This window comes from Centropristis striata, chromosome 4 (genome assembly GCF_030273125.1).
Source record: "Centropristis striata isolate RG_2023a ecotype Rhode Island chromosome 4, C.striata_1.0, whole genome shotgun sequence".
Lineage (NCBI taxonomy): Eukaryota > Metazoa > Chordata > Actinopteri > Perciformes > Serranidae > Centropristis > Centropristis striata.
In genome coordinates, this window is record NC_081520.1 from 17709328 (window position 1) to 17724842 (window position 15515).

Consider the following 15515-nt stretch of genomic DNA (forward strand, 5'->3'; position numbering starts at 1 on the left):
TTTATCTTGTTTTTAGACACCTTTTTTGCAGCGTGAAGGTTGTAAACCTCGGCGTACATCTAGCCTGGGTATACCCATACTGCCTTGCACACTCGATTTCATTTCGAACCTGCATGCAGTATCTTTTATCTTTGTATCTTTTTTTTAATCTTGTTTTTAGACACCTTTTTGCAGTGTACATTTCTTCATGTTCCCTTTCGTGTAGTTTGTAGAGGAACACACTTACTAGATTTTAATGAAACATCTTTTGGAAAGCAATAACCTATAACTTTTCTTCTATTCACTTCTTTTCCTCTCTCTCTCTCTTCCCTCCCACCAGGCCAAGCTGATCGTCCCCAACAGCACAGCAGGGCTGATCATCGGTAAAGGCGGAGCTACAGTGAAGGCGGTGATGGAGCAGTCCGGGGCGTGGGTGCAGCTCTCCCAGAAGCCAGAGGGCATCAACCTGCAGGAACGCGTCGTCACCATCAGCGGGGAGCCGGAGCAGAACCGCAAAGCCGTGGAGATCATCGTCCAGAAGATCCAGGAGGACCCCCAGAGCTCCTCCTGCCTCAACATCTCCTACTCCAACATCACGGGGCCCGTCGCAAACTCCAACCCCACCGGCTCCCCGTACGCCAACTCCACCGAGGTCATGCCAGCCGCGGCGGCCGCTGCAGCAGCCACGGCCTCCTCCCTGCTGGGCCAGGCCAGCCTGGCCGGGGTGGGGGCCTTCCCCACCACCATGTCCAGCCTCTCAGGCAACGACCTGCTGGCCATCACCTCCGCCCTCAACACCCTGGCCAGCTACGGCTACAACACCAACTCCCTGGGCCTGGGGCTGAATCCTGCTGCCGCCTCAGGGGTGTTAGCGGCCGTAGCAGCTAATGCTAACCCAGCAGCAGCCGCCGCGGCTAATTTGTTAGCATCCTACGCCAGCGATGCATCCACCAGCGCAGCTCACCCAGCGGCCGGCCTCGGGGGCTTCTCCCTGGGGTCCCTGGCCGCCGCCACAGGGGCCACCAACGGCTACTTGAGCGCCGCATCGCCCCTGGTGGCGTCATCTCTATTGGCGACGGAGAAGCTAGCAGAAGGAGCTAAGGAAGTGGTCGAGATCGCCGTGCCGGAAAACCTGGTGGGAGCCATCTTGGGGAAAGGCGGGAAGACGCTAGTGGAGTACCAGGAGCTGACCGGCGCCAGGATCCAGATCTCCAAGAAAGGCGAGTTCATCCCCGGTACTCGGAACAGGAAGGTGACCATCACAGGTTCCCAGGCCGCCACACAGGCTGCACAGTACCTGATCAGCCAGCGAATCACCTACGAGCAGGGGGTACGTGCCACCAACCCACAGAAGGTGGGCTAAACCTGACAGCCAATGAGAAACGAGGAGGAAAAGAGGAAAAAAAAAAGAGTGGGGGCTTGGGGGAGGAGTATAAAAAAGTGAGAGTGAGAATGGAAAAAAGGAGAGGAGAGCAAGAATGTCAGAAGGAATTGTCTGCACCGTTTTCTTCTGCGTGTTTTCAGTATTCTCTATTAAAAAAAAAAAATTTTGACGCGAAGCAAAAATGTGCTGAGAAGACGAGGAGGGAATGGAGCGAGTTATCACGCTGAAAAACCAAGAAAAAAATGTGTAACATGTAAATAAGGTTTTATTACTTAACGTCTTGACCTTTCGGGATTTTTTATTGTTTTGTTTTATTGTTTTTTTGTTTTGTTTCGTTTAGTAAATTAAGCTGTCTGTTTGTTCGTTTGTGTATTGTGTGGACAAAGCTGAATGCCATGTAGACAGGCCGACTGCCTGAGAGGCGACAGGAAGTAGAGGGAGGGAGGGAGGGGCACGGGCACGGAGGGGGTGGGGGGGGGAGGGTTTGCGTTTAAAGGGTACAACCCTCCAGCCCCCCCCCTCCCCCCACAACCCCAAATCCCATATGGAAAGACCCCTTACCCCTCCCTCCCCCTGCAGCCCACACCCGTCACCCTCCTGTAGGGTTTTTTTTTGTTATTTTTTCTAGTTTTGATTTGCCCCTCAGTCCTTTGCCCCGCCTCCTCCCAAAGCCTCTCTCACTACTTGCCCCTGCCCCGCCCTCCCCCCTCCCCCCCTTTTACAAGGGTTTTATAATGAGCAAGACTGCAAACTTAAGCCTGGTGTGTGAGAGAAGAAACGTCCTCGAATCCCCCCGAAACCTTTTATTCTCTCCCCCGCCTATGATCTATAATCTCACCTCCCCCGTTCCTTTTCCTCCTTTCAATTGGAGAACGAAGGGGGAAGTGAAATTCAGGTTGGGGGGGGGGGAATCAGCTGGGCGTTTCTTCATTTGCACACCATGCACTCCCCTGTATACCCTGTGATGTATCCCACAAGCAGTGCAGCGCCGCAGGGGTGTTACGGCACGTAGCGCCCCCCATACGCAGCTCTAGTGTTTGAGATAGAATGCCGAGGCGCACGCTGATGACCTCACGTAGTGCGAAACCGACGAGAGTGATACTGTGCAGGCTGCGGCAAACACACACAGGATCTACGGCATATATATTTGCAGTCTGCTGTGATAATTCTGTTAATGATATTGTCATGATTATTACGATAGGAATCATCACCATCGTCATTATTTATTAATGAGTTCACCCATAAAAAGCTCAGTTGTTTCTTCTTTTTTTTTTTTTTTTTATCTGTGAATTCAGGTTGACATGAATGTAAATGAGACTATTTTTTGATTTGAATCTTTTTTTGTTTTAATTTAAGTGAATTTAAGATGAATAGTAATGTCACATAGTGTAATATATGTCTTATTTAAGTCCAGTAAGAAAGCCGCCCCAGGCATTAATATCATTACAGTGAAGGATCACCTTATATATCCAGTCAAAGAGCAGAACAGGGAACGCACACACACATACACACACACATGCGCACACAAAACACTATGATGCCATATTTGGTGCTAGAAAAGGGAATTCACCATATCTATGATGCAGACTGCAGTGAGACCTCTAGATTAGCAAGAATCTATATGTAAACCACTCACTCACTCACCACAGGCTGCAGTGCAGCGTTTTAGCAGCTATATTAACCCTTAAACGCCTGCTTGGCTATAATAGCTCATGCTCCAAAATATCCCCGCTGTCCTAAATGTGTAGTCAAATGCCCAGTTACAATGTAAAATAAATAACTGAGATCTCAGATGAATTGCTACTGCTCAGCCTGTGGTCTTCCAAAACCTTTTTTTAGATGAACTCAAACCACAGCGTATAGATCTAAGACTCACACTGTACTACTGAGAAATGCAAACATAGAGTAAAGAGGAAACACTGAAACACGACGAAGGAACATTGTTCGTCCAGGGTCCACTGCTAAATCTGCAGGCCTCACTCGTAGATTTGCTATTTTAGGACAGCGTGCATATCAGTTAAAGGAGATAAATAGCCTCACTGATCTTTGCCCTTATCAAGCAACCGTCCTACTGCCGATGAGGTAAAGGGCAGACACGAGAGATTTTCAACATACGTCCAGGGAGTCAAGCTTGTTTCTGCCTCTGGCACACTGCAGGTCTCCCATGGCAAAAGGTTTACTGACCCACTGTAGACCCAGGAGGCTGCTGAAGATGCTGTTGTTTCTTTTGTTGTTAATTTTTTCTTGTTTGTGTCGTGTTATTTCTTTTTTTTTTTTTACAATCGGAGTACACTGAATTTTTGTCTTAATGCACTGTGAAGCGAGGGAGCGGTTCTCTCTGCCTATGAGGTCAGGGATGTGTGCTGTAGACGGCATCGCAAATTGGATGGTTTTTTTGTATGGCAGGGAAAAAAAAAAAACATATATATGAAATATATGTAGAATGCATATGAAGAACTTCACCAGAAATGTATCTGAATACTGCAGGAGGAGAAAGAGACTAGGTCGATGAAGAGGATCAATCAATTGAAGTCAATGAGTCGAGATCAATTAGATTCTGCTTACCTGTGTTTTGTAACCAGAGGGTGGGATGTTGGGGGAGTGTTAGGTGTCCAGTAGCAGATTAAAGAGACTGGAACAAATTATAAAAAATCCACTTTTCTATCTAATCGCAGCTGTGTCTTTTTCATAAACAGTTGAAAATTGATGATGTATGGGCAAATCCCTGGACACATATAAAGTCCAACAAGGAGTTGAAGTGTGACGGAATGTAAAATGCCAAAAAATGAGGAGGGGGTGCATTTGATTTATTGACCTAAAACACCCTGGTGAGGGGAGGAAACTCCTCTAAGATTAAAAAAAAAAAAAAAAAGAGATTTTTTTTCATTGTTTTTAAACCAATCCGACCCAAAATCCTCCACTGTGATATCGAATGTGTCACTCTCTGTTGGAGCGCCAGTGAGGGTTTATCTCCACAGCTTGGTAAGGAGGCTTCTTTACTCCCATCTAACACCATCCACACTCTCCTCACCCTCCCTCCCACCCGTCCTCAGTCCTCCAGTGCACTCCCATCCTGACACCCCCTCTCCTCCTACTACATCGCTCCATGGGTGACTATGTCTGGTATTACGATCAATGCATGTCTGCTGCTTGCCCTGACAAACACCACAGATTGAGTCTCTCTTCTCTTTTGAGGCTCAGAGATGCTCTGAAATGACCACACCTGCAGAGGAAGTCATAGTCGAGGCCGGCAGGGTTTTAGTGCACAAACACTCTCATCTGTAGTTTGGATCGGTGCGTTCTTATTATATATTCATAAAACTGAAATTGTTCATTTGGAAGATCTTGCTGCACAAACATAAAACATACACATATCGTGAGGGAATATTTTGTCATTGACGGGGTTTGACTGGATTTATGTTTGATATTTTGTGGTAAAAAGTTCATAAAACCATGGGAAGATAGTAGTAGATAGTGTGCTTTTGTTCCACTGTAGAGCAGTACTGTGCTGTAAGCAGTTAGTAACCGATTATCCACTTTATTTAGCGCAGGTTACGGCAGTTCAAACAGGTAGACGGAAGCAAAAAATGGCAAACATTTGCTCATTATAGCTTTCCAAATGTGAGGATTTGCTGTTATATTATTATAAATTGACTTATTTGGCTTTCAGGCTGTTGCAGGCGGAAAAAGGAGTTTCTGCACCGTTCTGTTGTACTGTTTTATTACATTTTCTGGATTGAACAGATATTGGATTATCTAAATTAAGGGTTTGAAGGTTAATTGTAACTTTAAGATGAATTTCTTTGTCATAATTAGAGCAGGGTTAGTTTGTTTCTAGATGACTTTGGATGCAGCACAGTGTGTTAACAGTGGAAAAAAATGCATGAAGCTCCTGATATATAGGTGCCAGTTGAGCTGATTAATACTGGACAGATTTCTTTTTCATCTCATATATAAACCTTAGAAAGATCTTTTTCTGGTTTGTCTTTTAAACAGCGGCCAATCTCTTTAGTTATCTTAATGTTAGGGGATCGAGATAAAATGTGATGAGTACTGGAAGCAATACACGTAGTGGCATGTCGTCCTGTCCTTTATCCTCTGTCTGCCGTAGGAGCTTTGGATTTAGATGTTGAATAGGTTTACATGGGTAATTTTTTTTTAATTTGTGGAAAATGCTGCTATTTAATAATAACTGATGTACTAAAAATACAAGGTTTAAACATATCGAAATCTGTCCTTTAGCTGGAGAGGCTAGTCTCAAGTGGCAGTGTAATACAAGCTCTGTTATAAGCTGAAGATAAGTTAATAATGGTGTAATTCTAACCTGAACAAGTTAAACCTGTGCCAAACTAGGTCTTTACAGAGTGAAACTGTAAATGTGTTGATTAAAACCACATTAGATAAGAGAAGACATACTTTTATATTAAGAAAATGTGAAAAGTGCCAAATGAACCATATTTATAATTTACGTAGGAAGGCAGTAGTCCACATGACAGTTTTTAAGAACTAAGTAGACTAACTAGACGGTCAAAGCGCCTCAGTAAAGCAGTTTGTTTGCCCTCTCTGTTCCTGCCACAAGAGGAGGGACCGCCATGTTAGCCAGTCCTCTGGGAAACCACATTTCCCAGAATGCAACAGCACTATGACTCTGGGGCTAGACAAATCAATATAGCGATAGGTTAGCATAATTATGCTAAAGAAAAAATGTGACTTGATAGCATTCTTAAATACAGCCTTTTATAGTTACAATGAAGATGTATTTTGTGGAAATAGATGTTATCTTTTTTGCACGTCTATATTGCATGATATCAAAGTGAAGCGTGGATTTAAAAAAAAGGAAAAAAATTCAAAGAAACAAAAAAGAAGTGACAAAAAAAAAAAAATTAGGCAGTGTGTGTCATTCATTTTTCGGAGACAAATCTTTGCATGCCGATAAGGGTAGAGCATTTTGATATTGTTTTACACGCGTTCAAATGTTTGTTGTTTGAGTCCTGGTCCACCGGAACAAAAGGTGAACAAAATGTTTGATTTTAACGTTAAAACAGAATAAGTATTTTGTCGTTAAGTTGTCTAACCATCCTCAAAGGGATCCGAATAAAGCTCCCGAACAAAACCTAAAACTATTTTGCTACTTGCTGAGCGAGCTTGTACTAAAAACTTCTCAGACAGACAGAAAAAAAAATAAAATCAGGATTTAATTTCAAATGAAGACTGGGATTGTCCATGAATGTACTCACCTCTGCATAAGTTTGCATATCACTCCTCTTACCATTGACGTGCAGGAGAGGCTTACATGTGTTTTCGTGTGTTTTTGTATTCTAACATTACTAACCCTTGACGCACTGTGTCGAGCTCTCAGTATAACTCTGTTGTCTGTCTTTTTACCCCCTCCGCCCCCACGCTCTGAGCTCTGGCTTGTCTTGTCATTGATATGCACCTTATTGACCTCAAATATGGCATGGAGCACCTCCAGCCCCGCCCAGTGGATTATAACAGGGTTGGGAGAGATTATTAAAGAGAGAGTGTGTGAGAAAACGAGGGGAAAACGCCCCTCCCTCACCTATTAATCCCAAAAAAAACACACACACACAAGTCTGTCTGCTGCACTCTCGGTCTCCCTCGGGTGCCTCGCTGCAGAATTTGGGACAGATTGTGTTTTCACTTCCTTAATATGCAATCCATGGCTCTGATCTCAGGGAGAGAAACAACACTGAACATTGCCAGTGTGCTTTCTCTCTCTTTCTCTATCTCCCCCTCCTCTCTCTCTCTCTCTCTCCAGTTTCCCAGCTCGGTTCAATTAGATGCTTTATTGGCTTCAGTGTCAAACAAAAAAAAAAGAAATTTTGCCAAAGTCTCAAGTCCACCTCTCTCACTTTCTCATTCCTTGTTATGCAACCAGAGTATTTCCAGTGCGGTCATGTTTTGTATCCTGACAGATGTTGTCATGGGAGATGGCCCGCTTCCTACAAAACTCCCCCAAAAAGAACAAAAAAAAACAAAAAAAAGAAGAAAATTTCCATTTCTGCTCCTAGCGACATGTTTGCACTAAACTCTCTGCTGTTACTGTGCATGGCAGGCCGGGCTGAGGTGGGGGTCAGTGTGCGAGACTACTGTAGATGTGTAGCCTTACTGTACTCTAGGTGTTTATTCAGCAGTGTTTTAGATGTGCATGCTCCTCTTTCTCTCTCTCTCTCTCTCTCTGAGTTTGTCTGCTTTAGGCCAGCTCCGTGCTCGTGGTGTCTGTGTTGCGACGTAGCCGGCTAGTCATGTTTTTTTCTTTCTGTTGTTATTGTGATGTGTAGAGGAATGCAAACTTAACTCCCACCTGCTCGACTGCAGGTGGGTGACCTCATTGCTTCTCAGTGGGTGTGGCTCTTCGACATAGTCCTCAGATCTTCTTTTACAGCCCCTCCCCCTCCACCGCCACCTCCACAAACTCAAACCCACTCTCACCCACACCCACCACTGACCCTCCCACCCTAAGACATATTATGGGACCCCGCTCTCCCGCCTTTTTCACCTCCCCTTCCTCCCCGACTCGGGCCCCATCGAAGCACCAGCAACTGTAGACTGCATTTGTCATATCACTGTTTTTCTGTTCCTTCTTCTCGTTCTCTGTTGATTTTTTTTTCCTGGTTTTTGATTTGTACTGTATGCTCTGTCTAACCTAGACCAGTTTTAACAAAATGCCATTTCTGTGTGTAGCCTGTTTACCCCTTCCACACACACACACACACACACACACACACACACACAAACACACACCTACACCTACACACACACACACTCTTCCATGCCCTCTTTTTTGCACTTTCACTGCCCACTCCTCCTCCTTGCCCAAACATTACACACACTATCCTCCTCCGCCTCCCACGAGTCTCTTCTCTCGAGTGCCAAAATAGAACAGAGAGGAAAAAACAAAAACAAAAAAAGACAACAACAACAACAACAACAACAACTACCATTCCAAGCGTTTCTTTGAGTTGTTCTTGTGTGTCGGACATCCATCCTGGAAGCACCCATGAAGCCAGCATGCTCCGCCCTCATAACATGATGTCGCTCATGACGCCTCAACTGAACAGCACCTTGCCCCCCACCACCACCAATCCTCCTCCTCCTCCTCACCACCCCCCACAGAGCTAAACCCGACAAGGATTAACCCCTCTGCAGGTTGGCTACCTACCTACTGTCCTGCCTCTCAACCTACCTAAAAAAGCCCTACCGCTCATGCCAGCTGCTTTCCTAATTCTGTCATCTCTTCAGCCTGTGGGACTTCATTGATTGTGTGCCATAGTGTTGGGGGCACCTTTCACTCTCCTCACCTCCCCCTCTTTCTACCCCCCCCCCCCCCCCCCCCCCTCACCTTTTCTCTCTTTCTACCCCCCTCCCCCCTCCTCCCTCTCTCGCTCTTGCTCCATTTGATTTTTCTCGATGGGAAAGATTCAAAAACTCCATTTTCTAATGATGATTTTTTTTGTTGTTGTTTAACATTCAAACCACGCACGCCAACACACGCACCGCCCCGCGCGGTGGTGTGGGGAGTGTTTCCGCACCGTCAGCTGCGCAGCCATCCTCTGTCTTCTTGAACTTTTTGAACTTTCACCCCCTCATGAACTTTATTGACCTTCTTCCTCCTCCTCCTACCCCCCTTCTGTGTTCATCCAACTGTTTGGACGATAACTCTCCATTCCATCCCCAAAACCTCTCTGAGACTGTGCAATGCTAGCTGATATGATTGGATTTTTTTGTTTGTTTGTTTGTTGCTCATCATTGGGGACAATTCTCTGAGATATAAGTCGAAAAAGAACAAAAAAAAAACATATGAAAGGAAGAAAAAAACATTCAAAAAAGAAATGCAGACAAACAAAAAAAAAGGAAAAAAAAACACTAAACAACTGTTTCTCCACAATTTCATTTTTTTTTCTCTCTCATTGTAAATATTTTGTCAGATTTTTGCCGAGCTGTAAAGAGAGAAGTGTTGAGCAGAAAGGGGCCGGCAGCATAAAGAGGTACTAGTGGACGCGGTAGACCACCATGACACTTTTCATCCTCTGTATCCGATAGTTAGGTCTGCCTGTATAATCGGCTATGCTAGTTCTACTGTGTTAACCTGTGCTGTTGTTATTAGTGTTGATTTACCTACTGTATTCGCTGTTTAGCTTCCATGTTGGTTAGCGAACTCTTTAGATAACTGTGCTCATCGAATAATAATACTAACCTTGAGAAGTAGTCCGAGCCATTCTCAAAGTAGGCTTGTTTTTGTACATTTGTTGATGTTTTCCTGACAGTGAGTTGTAGTGGCGCTAGTATCTTTTATCATCAAGCCATAGTTATTGAAAAAGCTTGGTCGTGTTAGAGACATATCATCATGGAAAACGGCTTGACTCGGCTCCTCCAGGTTGGAAAAATAAACCCAGGGAGGTGGACAGAACAAAATTTTAAAAATTAAAAAAAAACGAAGCTCCTCCCGGGCTACTAAACGAGGAAGCTGAGCTGCTAACTTTTGTGCAATACAGTCCTAGTTTACATAACATAGAATGATAGTTTAGAGATGATTAACCTCTGCAGGTGCCACTCAACCATTCTCCTACCTGCAGAACCAAACTTGTGGCATATCTTCATATTTCGCCTGTACATCAGAGACATTTTGAAAGTATTAAGTGACTGCGTGAGATTAGACTCCACCATTTCATTGCATTGCTCTGAGCTCCACTCTTGATTTATGCTGCCTGCCCCATTGCCCTGAGAACACCACATGAGCTATTTATTTCTCAGACTATTATTATTATTATACTATTAATAAATAACAACGCAACAAGAAAAAGGGAACGACTGGAAAAAGGTGAATTAATATTAGTATTGTTTTGTTTTTATTTTTAGTATTTTAGTGGTTGCTTTTAACAACATTCATTAACTGACTTAAAGAGTATTGAATATTTAATGTAATTGTAGCATTGTGTTTGTAAAGAGAAAAAAACCTAGTGAGTTGTGTTTCTTGACTTGTGGATTACCAGTGAAGTGGGCAATCTAGTGCTAATATATATGAGGTCTTTTTTTAAGGATTCTTATTTTGCGACAGCAACAGCAGTCATTATAAATGTTCATTTTAGCATCACCTGTCTTCCGTTGTCTTATTCTTCACCTTCCACCACACTCTGCATCATCACAGTAACACATCGCAAGTCTGGGGGTGGGCAAGAGTGTGTGTTTGTGTGATTGAAGTGTGGGAGCGGATGTGTGTTTGTGTGCGTGTGTGTGTGTGTGTGTGTGTGTGTGTGTGTGTGTGAGAATGTAGCTAACAAATTGTGTTTATTTGTGTGTGTCTATGCAAAGTAAATGTGGGTAAATGTGTTTCTGTGTTTGTCTGCTCACTTCTGTATGAGTGCATGCTTGTTTGTTGGTGTGTGTGTGTGTGTGTGTGTGTGTGTGTGTGTGTGTGTGTGTGTTTGCGGTGCTTGCTGGATATGTGAGGGCGGGGTTCAGGGTGGGTGTTCTGTCCAGTGTCCACCAAAAGCTAAAACCTGTCAGGCTTCCATACCTCCTGATGGAACCTCCTGACGTTATAGCTGCAAACCCTCATCATGTGATCTGACTCAACTCGACTGTCCATAACCCCCTCAGTCACCTGACCAACCAAATCAACCAATCACTGTCCACCACTACCGCCTTCCCCTGCGCCATCCTTTGCTGCACACCACGTCAGCCCCATGTGATGTTCTCCATCGATAACATACTACTGTCACAATCTACTGTTACATGCTGACAGATCTGGGGAGAAATACTCATCTAGAATCAACATTCAAGTGTTCAAACTTGAGGTGTACTTGCTTTCGTTGAGTTTATTGAGATTATTAAGTGTTTGCAAATCAAAACAAGCACTCTTTAAGTTGCTCTAAAGAGAAAACAAGTACACCTCAAGTTGTTTGACTTATAAAAGGACCATAACATCCAAAAATAAAACCGATATTTTGTCCAGATTGAGACGTGTCTCAATTTCTGCCTCCACTAGAATTTAGTTTGTGGTGCACAAAGCATTTAAAATTTACAATTAAATAAGCAATTTTTTTTCCAGAAACAGACCTCACTCAGAGCAGTTTTTCATTGGGACTATTTTATCTGTACACTGTAATTATTATTTCAATCATCTATATGAATTCTACAAAGAAATACAAATTCAGTGCTTTTACTTTAAAATAGCAGTTTTTCATATAGTGCATTACTTAGTGATTGTTTGTTATTATGTGTCCTCAGTTTTGTATGTAAATTGAATCATTCGTTCCAAGTAATATTCACTAAACCAGTTCATTGGCTTCATTAGTTGATATTTCCAAGTAAAATGTAATTGAGAGACATCAGTGAATCTGCAATTTACTTGTGTATTTTCATGAAAAAGAAGTGGCTCTATTAAATAAATATTACTTAGAAACAGCCTGAGTAAAGATTACAAACACTTTATGTGTGGAAAAACTTGCCTAGCTTTTTTTAAGTAAATGTCACTCCAATTTTTTTCAGTGTAGAAATCAGTTCCAGTGGAAACTTTTAGAATACTTTGTGCACCAAAACCTAAATTAAATTTTTTTTGGGGGAATGGTAACGGAAATCTCAGAGACAGAAAATAAAAAATATTGTTGCCTTTTGGATGAAATGCCCCTTTAATCTGCATGAGGCGCACTTGTTGTGTTTGTTTTCATTTGAAACCATTTTAAATTCATGTATTTTTCTCCAGAGCTGCATATTACATTCTACTGTTCATACTACTGTACGTGCCGCATACTACCTTACCAGGTCAGAAATCCACCTTAACCTGTCTCCATGCCAACCACCAAGGAGCCAGTTGCATCGCAACCGGCATCCGCCACAACAAACCAACCTACCAACCAACCAACCATCTTCCTCAACCACCGAGGCCACGCCCACCTGACTATGATCGTTCCATAGAAGAAGAGATAGAGGAAGAGAGAGGATAGGAAGAAGGGATGACAGATGAAAGAGATGTAGTTGTGATTCTCAGGGTGTCTTATATTGATCTACTGTTCAGTCTGTTCTGCAGTCTCTCACTGGTGTCCTGTTGCCCCTAACTGAGCCCAAAGACGATCATGTCCTTCCATGATAAATTCCTTGTCAATTGATTGACTATTGACCAATTCCTCTCGATCAGTTGATTGATAGTATTGATTGACCAATTCTCTTGAGAGACGCTACATAGCCAGCCAGGTGAATGAAGCTAGGCACTGTAACTAATGTTTACAACCCAAATGAGACCAACAACGCTGTTGAAAAGAATGTCTAGGACTTAAAAAAAAAAGGAGAAAAAAAAGAGACAAATCTCTGAAGAGTACTTATTTCTAAATGATGGAACTTTTCGCTTACTTTCTATGTGACATGAGGTAATGTAATTTTTTTCAATCATTGCATGTGACTATTTTGATTTGCAATGAAACTGTTAGAATGGATGGTACATTTGTGACGTCAGTGCAACGTTGAGATGCCGATGCTAGAAATCAATGTCGGTGTCTTATAACAGTGTTTTCATGTCGCCGTGAGGAGTGCTTATGGACCAATGAATGCTAAATGTGTGACCATACAAAGCTGTAAAGGTTTTGTTTATTTGTACATGGTTATGGGTAAAATAAACCATTGAAGCAAATTAACATCTTTAGTCTTAAAGGAGTAAGCCCTCACACATTTGTTTGGAAAGTCAGTGCCAAAAAATGGTGCTTTGAGAGCTTTGGATAAAGCAGTAGATACACTGTTATGAGGTAAGTTGATCCAACATGGCACCTGGTAATGTGCTCCAGTTTTTCTAGGAGGGCTTGTAGAACCTGATAATGTAATAAATTCCTGATAATGTAATAACCCCGATAATGTAATAAAAATCTGCACTTGAGTCCATTGAAAATGTAATATAACCTGATAATGTAATAACTTCCCAATAATGTAATAAAGTGCATCTCCCAATAATGTAATACAATTTTTTACCAATAATGTAATAAAGTATAACATTAATGGAAGGTTTTTGATCAAATCAAAGATGGCCGAAAATCCAATATGGCCGAAAAACCCCATTGAGGATGCATTGAGCTCGGATTGGCCCAAGGGTTCCAGTGATACATCCTTTGTGAAAAACGGATGAACGGGTCAAAAGTTAATAAACATTCAACTTTGACCTGTTGGTGGCGCTAGAGCTCTTGAGCTAGAGTTGCCTACACAGTATCACCACTTGAACCCAAGTAATGGGTGGTCTGCTGTTAAATTATTACAATATTGGGGAATTATTACATTATCAGGACTTGCGAAATGAAGGCTAACCTGATAATGTAATAACCTCCCATTAATGTTATACTTTATTACATTATTGGTATAAAAAAAAGTGTATTACATTATTGGGAAATGCACTTTATTACATTATCAGGAAGTTATTACATTATCAGGTTTTATTACATTTTCAATGGACTCAAGTGCAGATTTTGATGTCGTCGGTTCAACATGTTAGGGAAGAATTAAGACAATCAGGGTTTGATCCGCTTTCTCATCACAGTTAAGAAGGGGCGGGGTTCAACTCTCTGACATATCCATCTACCCACAATCCTCCTGTGCACCAGAGTCATCCGATCAACAAACACCTGCACCCCTGCATCCACCATGATCCACAAACCAGCCAATCAGCTCCTGTGACCTCTGGCCAAATCGTCTCAGCCCTCTCCATGCCATCGGCTAAGCAGCTAGCAGGCTTGTTGAGCTGTTGTTGCAAAGCCCCCTGGGAAATGGAGTCACAATTTCACAGCATGGTCCGACCAACCTCTTGTCACTCTCCTTCCACACACCTTTCTCCATAAGCCACTAAAGAAGTTCTCCGGCTTCCAGCAAGAAGGTCATGGCATTTTGTGGTGTTTTTATGATAAAGTTACACTCCTGATACGTTAGGTCAGATGCATGGATCTTCCAGGCAGCTAAAAGTTAAATAACAAATAAAAAAACTCATGCATATGACATACTTACAAGGTTCTCACAACAAAATGTAAGCATTAAGATGTTTATCTTTGTACTCAAACTGGAATCATATTATATAAAAGGGACTTTACACAGAGTGTAGAGCAGATTGGGTCTTTTTTCTTTTCTTCGAGGCTGAAGTGCTGTGGGAGCAAAAACGATCTCATTGGTTGGTATAAACCTCATTTTACGGAATAACACTTTTCTGGGTCAGTGATATTAGGCTGAGGCCCAATAAACCAGCCAGCAGCAAGGTTGGCAAACAGTGAGCCGTAAGAGGATGTGTCACTCTAACAAAATGATCTGGTCTCATGAATAAAATGTGAAATGTTCCCATATAAAGCTAAATAACCTTTAAGCCTGATGTAAAAATATACAAGATTACAGCCAAATAATAAAGCCTTAAATATTTAGATAAAATGACATGTATTTAGGCCTGTAACGTTTTGTGACAATATGTTGTCCCAGAAATGATTGCCATAAACAATATTAGTGTCATTTTAAGACCAATTTCTACCACTCAGCAACACTAAAGAAAGCCGGTCGAATTAGCCAGTCACATTAGCCGGTCGCAGTAGCCGGTGTTATTAGCCAGTCACATTAGCCGGTCGCAGTAGCCGGTGTTATTAGCCAGTCACAATAGACGGTTACATTAGCCGGTGTTATTAGTCGGTTGCAGTTGCCAGTCACATTAGCCGGTCGCATTAGCCGGTCGCAGTCGCCGGTCACAAAAGACAGTCACATTAGCCGGTCGAATTAGCCGGTGTTATTAGTTGGTCGCAGTAGCTGGTGTTATTAGCCGGTAAACAATAGACAGTCACATTAGCCGGTCACGTTAGCTGGTCGCAGTAGCCGGTGTTATTAGCCGGTCGCAGTCGCCGGTCACAATAGACGGTCACATTAGCCGGTCGAATTAGGCGGTGTTATTAGCCGGTCGCGTTAGCCGGTCGCAGTACCGACACACAAAGTGTCGAACTGAGGTCAACAGAAAGGGCGCCATATTAACCGTCTGAAACAACGCATATCTCCACCCAGTGTTGAGGAGGAGGACACATTCCCGTCAGTTATTCAGTTTTCTCAGTTGCATGTTAACTGGGACAAGGACAGAAGTCCAATTAGACGGCAAAATTAGATTTTTAAGCATAGCTCGATTAAACTGTGC

General features: G+C 42.8%; 1 protein-coding gene across 2 annotated transcripts in view; it reads left to right on the top strand.

Annotated features, from left to right (window-relative positions):
* LOC131970579 (RNA-binding protein Nova-1-like) overlaps positions 1-1691 on the top strand; it is a 109079-nt gene extending 107388 nt beyond the window's left edge. For both annotated transcript variants that reach the window (XM_059332006.1, XM_059332007.1), the window contains one exon: positions 320-1691. In XM_059332006.1, the coding sequence (XP_059187989.1) occupies positions 320-1342 (1023 nt within the window). In that variant the 3' untranslated portion in view covers positions 1343-1691. The remainder of the gene's footprint in view (positions 1-319) is intronic.
* The last annotated feature ends 13824 nt before the right edge of the window (positions 1692-15515 follow it).